This window comes from Toxorhynchites rutilus, chromosome 3, assembly GCF_029784135.1.
Source record: "Toxorhynchites rutilus septentrionalis strain SRP chromosome 3, ASM2978413v1, whole genome shotgun sequence".
In the NCBI taxonomy this organism is placed as follows: domain Eukaryota; kingdom Metazoa; phylum Arthropoda; class Insecta; order Diptera; family Culicidae; genus Toxorhynchites; species Toxorhynchites rutilus.
Window position 1 is genome coordinate 332,502,260 of NC_073746.1, and position 11,923 is coordinate 332,514,182.

Here is an 11,923-nt window from a genome sequence, read left to right on the forward strand (position 1 = left end):
ACGAGACCCCGCTAAAGGTAATTAATTCATTATAAACATCATTTCTCATTTTTAATTGTATCATATGCTGATTTCATATTATCAGGACAACGCCATTCCACGATGTCGTGAGCTGTCTTAACAGACAGATGCGCGAAGGTAAAGAGGTGTGTTCAAACAGAAATTTAAATCATGTCGGGTTCGGTCCCACATATTGCTGGATGTATTCGGTTGAATGGAAGGCACGAGGATTACCTAATACACTCATTTTTAGTTTTTTTTTAGTTAGTTTTCCTAATTTCCTTAGAAATTCCAGATCTGTCTACTGATCACTACTAACTCATATTCTGAAATACGATCGAGTCAGAATTATCCGAACGGATTGCAATTTTGCATTCTCTAATCCGTTCGACTCAAAACTAATCGAGTTGTGCAAATGTGGCAACCTTGCTATACAATTCGACATAGCCGACATTGAGCTCCGTGTTCCATTTATGTGAACCAAAATGGTTATGGACTTTCAGATGGAATAAACACGCTTTTAAAACGAAAATTTTAAATGAAAAATTAGCTCTACATATCAAATGTGTTCTATGTAAAAATGTAATACATTCTCTTGAACGAAAATCGTGTCTGGTGATGACTTTATATTATAGATAAAGTTTTGGTGGAATTGTAAGGATACTCATAGAAAAAAAAATTTAAGTTAGGGTCAGGACTGTGCCTTCTATATATTCAAACGACATCGAGTAATCATTTTCAATCAATCATTGTAATCAATTTGAATTTGTTTTCGGGTCTGCCAATCTGGTTGAGAGTAAATTGCTCCGTAAATACGGATGAATCATTTTGACTCTTTTTTTGCGTCAAGGCAAGATTGCTACATAGAACGATTGAATTTGAGAGGAACGGATTTAAGAATACAAAGACAGACAAAATTCCAAAAACAGAATTTCCAGTTTGTTTATCCGGTGAAATCTCTGAGAAAATGAACAATTCATATTTCATTCATATTCATATTAAAAATATTGCGTATGGTTACACTCTAGGGGACCAGATATACCAAATCAAGCAAGGCAATGTGCAATCAAATTCCGTCCCAACGAGAACAATTAGCACCGTACTTTGTCCGGATAACATCGTTCAAATTGTACCTGCATGCACAGGAACTATTATTCAAGCTCAGCCATCAATCATTCAATTAGTGGAAAATGTACAACATCACTAAGTTATCCACCAGATTGAAGTGAATCACGAAAAGGTGCCTACAATCCATCCTGCGGCCAACAATTATACAATTCTCAATACAGAAACAGTAATACTACTGTAATAGTGATACCATCAATGGTGAACAGCCAGAACCATCATATGTTTCTGGCCCAAAACCAGATTCTGTTCAGATCGACGAAGCTACAGAAGAAGCCCCACAGAAGTTTAACACTCCTATACTCGCGCGTTGGTCTGTCAGACCGAGAAATAAATAATTCGTTCATTTCTCAGAAAATATCAACACTACGACTTTGCGATTCTCTCTAGCTTCGTTATTCGTCGTTCATCATCGTTTAGCGTATCGCATGTTTTGGTACAAAGGGAAGTGTGCCACTTTTTTCACACTTTCGGTCTGACACACCGACGCGAGTATAGGAGTAACTTTTTTGGACATGTGCCTTTATTCATATTCTAGAATATTGTTGAATGAAATGTATAAATTCATGTTAGTGGCGTGGAATATTTATTGAATACTAGCTAACCCGGCAAACTTCGTCGCGCCCATTTACTTGATTAATTCTCGAGTAATGCAAAAAATTGTGTTTCATTTGTATGGCAGCCCCCTCTAAGAGAGGGGGAAGGAGTATCTTATCACCATAGAAACATTTATTGCATCCTGAAACCTCCACATGCCAAATTTGGTTTCATTTGCTTGATTAATTCTCGAGTAATGCAGAAATTTGTGTTTCATTTGTATGGCAGCCCCCCCTTTGAGTGGGGGAAGGACTGTCTAACCATCATAGAAACATTTATTGCACCCTAAAACTTTCACATGCTAGCTTTGGTTTCGTTTGCTTGGTTAATTTCCGAGTAATGCAGAAATTTGTGTTTCATTTGTATGGCAGCCCCCCCTTAGAGAGGGGGGAGGGGTCTCAAAATATCACGAAAACCTTCCCCGGCCCCAAAAACCCCTACATACCAATTTTCATGTCGATCGGTTCAGTAGTTTCCGAGTCTATAAGAATCAGACAGACAGACAGACATCACTCCATTTTTATATATATAGAAGATAGAAGATAGAAGATAGAAGATAGATAATGCATAAGATCATTACCGGATGATTCTCATTTGATTTCAGTCCCTTTTGTAACTGGATTGAACGGCTCCATATATTAACTATTCGTAATTATATTCATAGGTTCAAAAGCAAAATATAAATGTTTGACTTTCGTATAGTTATACGCCAATTACAATGGTCATACTTATACACACTTGTGAAAGAATTTCACTTGTGCAAGAATTGTAAACAGTAAACTATAAACTAATCGGTAGCTTATGGTAATTTTTAACAGAAGAAGTTCGTAGAAAACATTCTATATAATCTTTTTATGCCCCATATAAAAAAGGCATAATTAGTTTACCAAGAATACAGAGACGAAAATTTGCAAACTTTATATTCTAGATCCTTCATCATCTGGTAATTATCTAGAAGGTCGTTATAAATTCTTCCCTCCGATAAAAGACCTGAAAAAGACGCAACAACTGCATGAAATGTGAAAAATATGTTTGTTTCGAGCATGCAGTTATGCTATGTTCTGATTCTTACTCCAATGAAACCACAGTAGATTAATACGTTTTTATGTTATTTTATAACTCTTTATACTTCCATGAATTATATTCAGTTGCTTACTTTTAATTAATAACAGTGAAAATTTTGAATTTCGTTATTTGTGTTGGAGCATCGAAAATTACTATGTTTTGAGCTAAGTGGTGCGGACTCAGTCCACTTCATTTTCAAGCAAATTCATGCATGTTTTCAAGCGATTTCTTGCAATAAATTTTCAGACCACCAGAGATGCCAGATTTACAAATATGTTTGTAAATTTACAGACATATCTGTAAAAAACTTATTTTTGTCGTAGACTTTTTGGATATAACAATATTTTACAGGTTTTTGGAAAATAAGAGGCTCTATTCATCACATCAAAGATATTTGACTCACCATATGACATTTTTCCATAGTTTTAATACAGAAAAGTTATTATATTTAGTTTATATCAATACACATGACGTTAGACCAGCGATACTCAACCTGTGGCCCAGCAGTCTTTCTGGTTGGCCAATCTGGTGTGTATGAAGTTTGGAACTCATACACATAAGTACTTTTGCCCTGACATCATTGCAGACGAAAGAGAGTTATTCACAATTAATGAAAACTTGCATTCTCTGCAGGTAAGGAAAAATCTTGAACGAAAATTGTCTCTGATAATTATTTTCTGTTCTAGATAAAATTGTTTTGCTGAAATGCAAGTAGATTTATTGATAAATAGTTAAGTTAGTGTCAGGACTATGTCTTCTGAGTATTTAAACAACATCGAATAAAAATTTTCATTCTTTTTTCAACAACTTACATTCGCTTTCGGGTCTGCTTATGACAAAATATGGGTTACTGTTCGATATTGTTACCACAGACATGGTTCATGACCGTGGGGTTATCTAAAACTTGTATAGCTTGCATGGCGGATGGAAAATATACACTGCATTTTCTTATAAATTTCATCAACAACAAGACCGCAAGCCTTGGTGGATGTCCAATATATCAATGAAGAAATACTGATTTTTATAAAAATTAATAGCGCGTATGTATGTGTGTGTATGTATGTGTAGATCGTTGAAACATTTAAACACACTTACAACACATAAGTTATTAAGTGGTCCGAAAAATCAAATTTTTCCACATTTTCCCAAAAATGACAAATGAAACTTTTGAATCACTGAACCGATTTAGATGATCGACATATAAAATTGAAACTAATGACATAGCCTTTTATTGGAAAATATTTAACTTGCGAAAAAAATAGTTATATTTTAGTAATTATTGATTGTAGTCGTTTTTTATTTTTTTATGACTCTGGACTAGAGGGCGCTATATTTTTTTATATTTTTTCTTGAAAGGTGAGGATTTTTTACATAACATATCTCGATATCAGATATGCTATTTTTTCGTTTTTTTAGATATGATTTTTCAAAGTTACCCGATGGTTCGGAAAATCATTTTTCCCCCTTTGTCCAAAAATAACTTTCTGCAAAAAATCATAACATCTGAACTACTCAACCGATTTAGATGATCGATATATTAAATTGAAGAAAATTTGAAAAATATCACAATTGCGGGAACATTGGGTTCTAGTAGCATAGGTCTAGTTTAGTCACACATGAATATTGATCGAAGACTTAAAACATGTTAAATTTCCAAAATTATAACTTAAAAGCGATAATTATAGCATCTCTGATATCGAGATATGTTAGGTAAATAATCCTCAGCTTTCCATAAAAAATATAAAAAAATATAGCGCTCCTATCTTTAACCGAGAAAACTATGAAAAACTAACTCAATCAATAATTACAAAAACAAAAATTCAATTTTTCTCAAAAGTAATATTTTTTCAAAGAAAAATAACTCGTAAGCTTCAATTTGATATGCCGATGATATGAATCGGTCCAATAGTTCAAAAGTTATGACTTTTTGTAGTGGGAAAAATGGGGAAAAATTGTTTTTCGAACCATCGATTAGTTCTGAAAAATCATATTTCATAAACGAAAAAATAGCATCTCTGATATCGAGATATTTTATGTAAAAAACTCTCAGCTTTCAAGTCCAAAGCCATGAAAACATTAAAAAAACGACTGCAATCAATAATTACGAAAATAGGATCCATATTATCTGCAAGTTCAATATTTCTCAATTAAAGCTCATTGGCTTCAATTTGATATGTCGATCATCTAAATCGGTTAAGTGGTTCGAAAATTATAAATTTTTGAAAAAAGTCATTCTGGGAAAAGTGGAAAAAATAATTTTTTGGATCACCCTAAAACGGAAATGGGCACCCGAATGAAAAAATAAAAAAAATACGAGTTTAATGTTTTGCGATAAAGAACAAAATTACCACTTTTGACGAAGATCTGAGAACCACTATATTGGTTTGGCATGGAATGGCTGTATATAAGTTAAGGACCCTATTCGGGCTTTCGGAAGAATGATGTAAACTCTAAGACATCTGACTTAAGACTGGTTTATTATTATTCTTTAACCAAGCGAGAAACGTTTCTATGTCACGCTGCACTTATCCTTATCGCAGTCTCCTGTGTATCGCTTCATCGCTGGTGGTAAAAACTCGTTCTCCTATCGCATTTCCTATTCTCGTCGTAGCTTATCTCTTCCATGTGGCTGAGGTCTGTGTTTATGTTTGTTTTGGTTGTTTGCTCAATGGTTTCAGTTTCTGAGCTTGGTTTTGTTCTGTTGGTTGAAGCGCGTTTAGTGCTTCTTCCAATGTCCGTTGCTGCTCTTTGAGGCGGGTCAGTTGAGCTGACATAACTTATATATATATACAAAATACAATCTTACGTGCATCGCGATGTACAAAGTATTAATGAATATGTGAAAATTAACGTTAAAAGACATTTCTATAGATCTGCACACTTTTACAGACTTTTCCACATTTTTAACAGACATTCACATGTTTTTACAGACTTTTTTTAAAAATCATCTGGCATCTCTTCCTTCCACTTTTTATCGAATATTTTCAAATCGCAGGAGTAAACATTTACGTGACTTTGACTTCGTTTGCTTTTATTTCGTTCGGAAAAATGTTATGTCAAAGAGAAGGGACATTAAAAATGCGTTGCTCAGTGAAAGGCTGAGATGCTCTTCCAGAGATGCAATGGTTAATTAAATAATTGACGGAAAAATGTAGTTCGTTCATTTTATAATTTTAATTATTTTTGCCCTTGACAACAATACCTCTTTTATGGTGTTGATTATCATAAGAAAAATAACACTCCTGATCGTTGGATCTCTTTTGACATTTCAATTGGATCTTTTTTGACAGCCGTTTTGATTCAGTCCGCACTACCTAGGTTTTGAGGAGGCTGAATTAGATGACTATTAAAACATAATAAAGACGAAGAAAACATAATTTTTTGAGTTTTTTTCATTCAATCATACCCTCTTCTTCAAATAAATGCCAATAAAGCCTGAAAAATACACAATGGCAACATTACAGAGAAGTTCAATTTTCGGTCTGTGACATCGTGCGCGAGTATACGTGTTGTGATTTTACACGCGAGTACAGGAAGCCTGTCATTCCGAAAACGAAAAAAGATTTCATCCACGAATACGACATCTGCGACAGTCGCTTTCTAGCCGTCACATCGCTGAAGTTGCACAAAACCGGCCACGTCTACGGTGGAGGAGAAAAAAGCCTTCTGCTGTCGGTTCTGTGGGCGCCAGTTTCCCCACATGCAAATGCTGGGTGACCACGAGAAGGTGCACATCGATGATCGGTACAATTATGGCGCGTGCGGTACGAAGTGTAACTCGAAAAGTGGCCTTAGAAATCATCTGGCGAAAAACGGGGAATGTGATGTCCACTATCAGCACAGCAAGCTACGGTGGAAGCGGCACGACGAGGAATTCAAGGAACATGAGTGCGAAGTTTGCGGAAAGAAGTATCGGCACCGGAAGTCGATGCTGGAGCATCGCAATTTGCAATTTGGAGTAAGTTAAATTTCGTATTTATTTAGCTTTTTTGCTAACATTTTGAATCTTGTCTTGTCTTGTTTAGGAAACAAAAGATAAACAAACAGCAATTTACCCGCTTGGTGGCATTTTGGACGAAATCCTGACGTATCCAGAGGACGTAAATTTGTTTATTTGGACTCGGACGATCATTACAAAATGATCTAAGGTTCTTACAAAATGATTCTAACCTCGACCTATTCTAAATGCTTCTCACTATTCAAACGAGTAAGACAGATTTAAAAAAAAATGCGAGATGTCGATTATTAAACACAATAGTAATGTTTTATCTCTAGAGGAATTTATAGAATAAAATTACATTCCCATATGTTCAACAACTACATTATTCACGAGCAACCAAATCTTCCTCCCCATCTTTGAACCAGCGTTTGATTCAGCAAAGTAACGCACCAAACAAATGAATCATGGGATGAGCCCGAATAGTTGGCATTGAAATATCGAATCATCAAGGTATAATCGCAAACTTGTCATTCTAAAACACACGCTTACTTAAATGGAATATTATCTCATACACTTTTATAATTTTACCTACAAAACTTTCAAACGTCCGAGGTTCTGCAACCGATATAACGTTTATACACCCGAAGTTATGCAACTGACATGCCTCTCAAAAACGGGAATGAAATCTTTCAATTCACGGAGTTTATTTTTACACGCAACTGTCTGTGACAATGATGATAGACACAAAAAGAATAAGTGAAGTGTAAGTGACGTGAAAGCGTATGTGACATGTTCGTGATCAGGCCCTACGTTCAAAGACCCGGGCGGTAGCAATGAGGTTTTTATTCCCGAGGAGCGGAAGAAATTTTTGGAACAGTGCAAGAAACGAAGAAGAAGGAGCGGAGAACTGAAACGATCAAGAAACGTAAAAGTAGACTGAAGGAAAATGTGAAAAATAGCAGTAGTAACAGCGAAGACGAATCAGTTAGCTTTGGTACTGATCATAATTAGTTATCTGAGGAGGAGAAAATAAGTCCATAACCGAGCTTGTAATAGGAAATCTCCTCGAAAATAGTTCCCGAATCCAAAGAGGAAGTCCAAGATGAGCAAGAAATCGCAATTGATTCGATTGATGTTGATTTCAAGATCAAAGGGGATGTTCCAAGCGATGATGAAGTGACCAGTCTTCAAAAGGCGAAAGATGATAAGGAACAGAGTGACGTTCAATTATCAGGGAATGAATGTTTTCATCAAAAGAAGCAATCCGCCGAATTTGAGGATGAATCTCACAAAGATGACCAACAATTAGAACCGCAACCTACCGAAGTTGTGCTGGGCGATGAACAACCAAAGCTAAAACCAAGAGGTCATAAAAATTCGAAACATCATAAATGTCCAACCTGTCACAAAACATTCTGCCGTAAGTTTGTGCTCACACAGGAGAACGACTCTATCTCTGCGATAGCTGTCCAAAGTCCTTCGGAGACGCAGCATCGTTGAAAATGCACGTCGTTATTCACACCGGTGAGAAGCCATTCCAATGCAGCGAGTGTCATGCGCGATTCGCTCGAAAAAGTGGTCTCCGAAACTACATTATGGTTCACTTCAATGTTCCCTGTGATGAGTGCGACCAAAAGTTCCCATCACGTAAAACGCTGATGCGTCATAAGATCAAGCACCAGGGATTTCGGCCGTTCCTTTGTGAAATCGTTTCTGAAGGGAATGTGTGAGAACTAGCTTAGATTGTCGCCGCACCCAAATTGTTAAATTTCACCTACTTTTCATCCAGTATCGAAAATTTAACAAGCGTGAACAGAATCTACAACCTGCATAGCAGTTATATCAACTGGAGGACTGTATGCTGCGACGCGTTGTTTTTTGCTCGAAGCTGACATAGTTCAACAACATCTTTACCTAAATTCACACGGTAGCTGCAACCCTTCAGAATTTGCCGTAGACTAATCAATCGTCAAGTGAAATAGTGCGGCATTCTGTTTGTTTTTATCATGTCCTACTACAACAACAATAAACAAAGCCACAAACCTGCTACTCGCTAAACGTCAGCAAGCTCGCTGGTTGAAGATGGATTGAGCAGAAAAATTCGCGATAAGGAGACCGATGAAATTGAATGCCTCAATGATCTGTGGTTGAAATTGAAGGCAATGATTGACCAATCTAATGACAGGATTGAGAAAAAGATTGAATCATGTGCCATCGACCTTGGGAAACGCATCGACAACATCGAACAACAATTGGTTACTGCCAGGAATGAATGTTCATCGAAAGCTGACGAACTGTCTGGAGAAATTGCTGCTGTTCGGTATGATCTTTCACTGACAACCGAATGTTTAGAAAGAACAGATAAATCACATGATCTGATATTATCCGGGATTCCTTTCACACAGAATGAAAACCTCAAGGAAATATTTCAAAAAATTGCCCACAGTCTTCCGTATGGCAATTCTGAAATTCCTCTGATCAGTATGAAACGAATAGCAAGACAACCCGTCTCTCCTGGATCTACTCCGCCAATTGCTTGTCAATTTGCGCTGCTCAATGAACGGGCTGAATTCTACCGCAAGTTAAAGGTGTGTCACATCAATATGCATCACGGAAAAAACGCTGTAGAAATTTAATTTTTAGGAATTATATCTTCAGCTTTCGCTTATAATCAGATAAGAGTGTATAGATCACGTTGGCCATGCTTCACTGTCAATTTTTCGTAAATTTGGAAAAATGTCGTCGAACGAAAAAGAGCGTCGTGAATTAATCCTGTGCATTCATTTCGAGAATCCGGAGTTGTCACATCGGGACATCGGTAAGATGCTGGGAATCGTCCAATCCACGGTCAGCAGAGTACTAAAATGATACTTCGAGAACCTAACCATCGACCGGAAGGTGAAGAACGGCAAAAATGGATGCTCCGTCAGTGAAAAAGATCACGCGCGCGTAGTTAAGCAGTTTAGACGTGATCCGAGAAGTTCGGTCCGGGATGTCGCCAATAAGCTGAATTTGTCAAGTTCATTCGTCCAGCGGATCAAGCAGTGGGAGGGCCTGCGTACATACAAGGTTCAGAAGGCTCCTAACCGCGACGAAAGGCAAAACATGGTGGGGAAGACGCGAGCCCGGAAGCTGTACACCGAAATGCTGACGAAGCCGCATCGCCTGGTAATGGACGACGAAACCTACGTCAAAGCGGACTTTCGTCAGCTGCCGGGCCTGTTGTTCTTCTCCGCAGAGGACAAATTCAGCGTTCCGGGGGAGATTCGCAAGCAGAAACTATCCAAGTTTGCCAAAAAGTACATGGTGTGGCAAGCGATCTGCTCTTGCGGAAAGCGGAGCGCCCCCTTCGTGATGACCGGCACGGTAAACGGGCAGGTTTACCTTAAGGAGTGCCTACAGAAGCGCTTACTACCACTATTGAAGCAGCACGAGGGCCCGACCATCTTCTGGCCGGATCTCGCTTCGTGCCACTATTCAAAGGACGAGTTGGAGTGGTATGAAGCCAACGGGGTCACCTTCGTGCCAAAGGAAATGAACCCGCCCAACGCGCCGGAGCTTCGCCCAATAGAGAAATATTTGGCGATTATGAAACAGGCCCTCCGGAAGAACCGAAAAGTTGTCAAATCGGAGACGGACTTCAAGAGAAAATGGATTTCTGTTCAAAAAAAAACTACAACCTGACGTTGTACAGAACCTTATGGACGGGGTAAAGAGGAAGGTGCGAGCATACGGGCTTGGGCTGGAAGTATGAATAAAAAGAAAATGCCAAAAGTTGTTTAATAGTTTTTATTTTACTGTTTAAAATTTTCAAAAGGATCGGTCTACTGGGCGAATTTCTACAGCGTTTTTTCCGTGATGCAATTTGATGTGACACACCCTTTATCTTAATTTGAGAACTCTGAACTTGAGCAATATTGGATTCGATAATGCAACCCGCATCTTCGTCAACGAGAGTCTAACCCAACATGCCAGAAAATAATAAAGCTTTAAAGCTTAAGAAGGAAGGTCGGATTCAACAAGTTTCCACCAGGAATGGAGTTGTCATTGTGAAGACCAGGAGATCTACTACGAATGTAGAATGTTACACTTCGCTATATAAACCTTTCCATTTATTATTTTCTCTTTCCTTCATATTTATTCCGTGTTTCCATCCTCGATTATTCCATGTTTTCTTCCTCGCCTGAAAGTCATACTACATCGATGTAACCTTTTTCCTTGCAACTCACATTTTTTCCTTCCAATACGTCTTCCTTTGAATCCGATCATGAAAACATACGTGTTTCATTCCAACCTAAAAGTCAAAACTGTGTTTCTGTGGCATGCAGTTCATCTCACTTTGCTGCTACCGTCATCATGTGACGCTGATTCTGCTGTATGCTGTTGCTGCTAAAATACTACTACCATTGTTGCTGTTGTTGCTCTGCGATTGTAGCTGGTGTGGTTCTGATGTCGTGGTTCAGCTTCGCTGTGTCTTGCTACTCGAATATTGTCAATTATCTGAATAGCTATAGAATATTGTGTTTATTTCTTATTACTTGCTGTGAATTAACAATTTGGGTTAGGCCGTAATGTAAAGAAAATAATTGGAATGAATGAATTCTGTATGGTTAGAGTAAGTTTCTCAATTACTGCGGGCGAGTTATACTTTGGGGGTGAGGGATGTAAGTTCTGTTTGAACGTTGTTCTATGCATTGTATTTGAGTATGCTTTTTTTTGACGTGGGACTACGTCTAACCGGAGTATATGGGGGTAAAATGAAATCCTAAACGTAGAACATGCAAGAAAAAATGAAAAATTCCGAATGCTCATAACTTGATCATTTCTTATTGGATCGGAAGGATGTTTGCATCAGTTGATACGGAATATTTCTACGCTTCTATCGCAATTAATAAAATGTTATTTTTTAATAGATAATCAACTGAATAACTGTCAAATGTTAAGCGTTATCTAAACGCTCTAACTAGCTCGTTTTGATTGGCCCGATTTACGGTTTCCCCAACACTGCCATCAATACCAAGCAGCCTTGGGGAAATCGGCATTGCAAACACATGAAAGTATGGGGACTTTCGTTCGCACCGAAATGTGTTCCCTAACACAGACTTGAAATCCATGGAGCGTGGGGAAATTGGCATTGTAAATACATGCAAGTCGGGGGCATTTTTGTTCCGACTGAAATATATTTCCCCAACACAG

The 11,923-nt window shown here is 37.8% G+C and overlaps 2 protein-coding genes across 2 annotated transcripts; both read left to right on the forward strand.

Annotated features, from left to right (window-relative positions):
* Nucleotides 1–6,213: 6,213 nt before the first annotated feature.
* Nucleotides 6,214–7,014, forward strand: LOC129778549 (zinc finger protein 70-like). The gene is made up of 2 exons (XM_055785516.1): nucleotides 6,214–6,745; nucleotides 6,813–7,014. The coding sequence occupies exons 1-2, from the start codon at nucleotides 6,488–6,490 to the stop codon at nucleotides 6,927–6,929; spliced, it is 375 nt and encodes a 124-aa protein (XP_055641491.1). The 5' UTR covers nucleotides 6,214–6,487; the 3' UTR covers nucleotides 6,930–7,014.
* Nucleotides 6,973–8,457, forward strand: LOC129774603 (zinc finger protein 665-like). The gene is made up of 4 exons (XM_055778366.1): nucleotides 6,973–6,994; nucleotides 7,605–7,721; nucleotides 7,803–8,093; nucleotides 8,168–8,457. Exons 1-4 carry the CDS (start codon nucleotides 6,973–6,975, stop codon nucleotides 8,455–8,457), a joined length of 720 nt encoding a protein of 239 aa, XP_055634341.1.
* The last annotated feature ends 3,466 nt before the right edge of the window (nucleotides 8,458–11,923 follow it).

Coding starts and splice junctions, on each gene's coding strand:
- LOC129778549 (XM_055785516.1), top strand. CDS start 6,488: ATGCAAATGCTGGGTGACCACGAGAAGGTGCACATCGATGATCGGTAC. Junction 6,746..6,812: donor ATCGCAATTTGCAATTTGGA/GTAAGTTAAATT, acceptor TGTCTTGTTTAG/GAAACAAAAGATAAACAAAC.
- LOC129774603 (XM_055778366.1), top strand. CDS start 6,973: ATGCTTCTCACTATTCAAACGA. Junction 7,722..7,802: donor AGACGAATCAGTTAGCTTTG/GTACTGATCATA, acceptor CCTCGAAAATAG/TTCCCGAATCCAAAGAGGAA. Junction 8,094..8,167: donor ACCAAAGCTAAAACCAAGAG/GTCATAAAAATT, acceptor GTGCTCACACAG/GAGAACGACTCTATCTCTGC.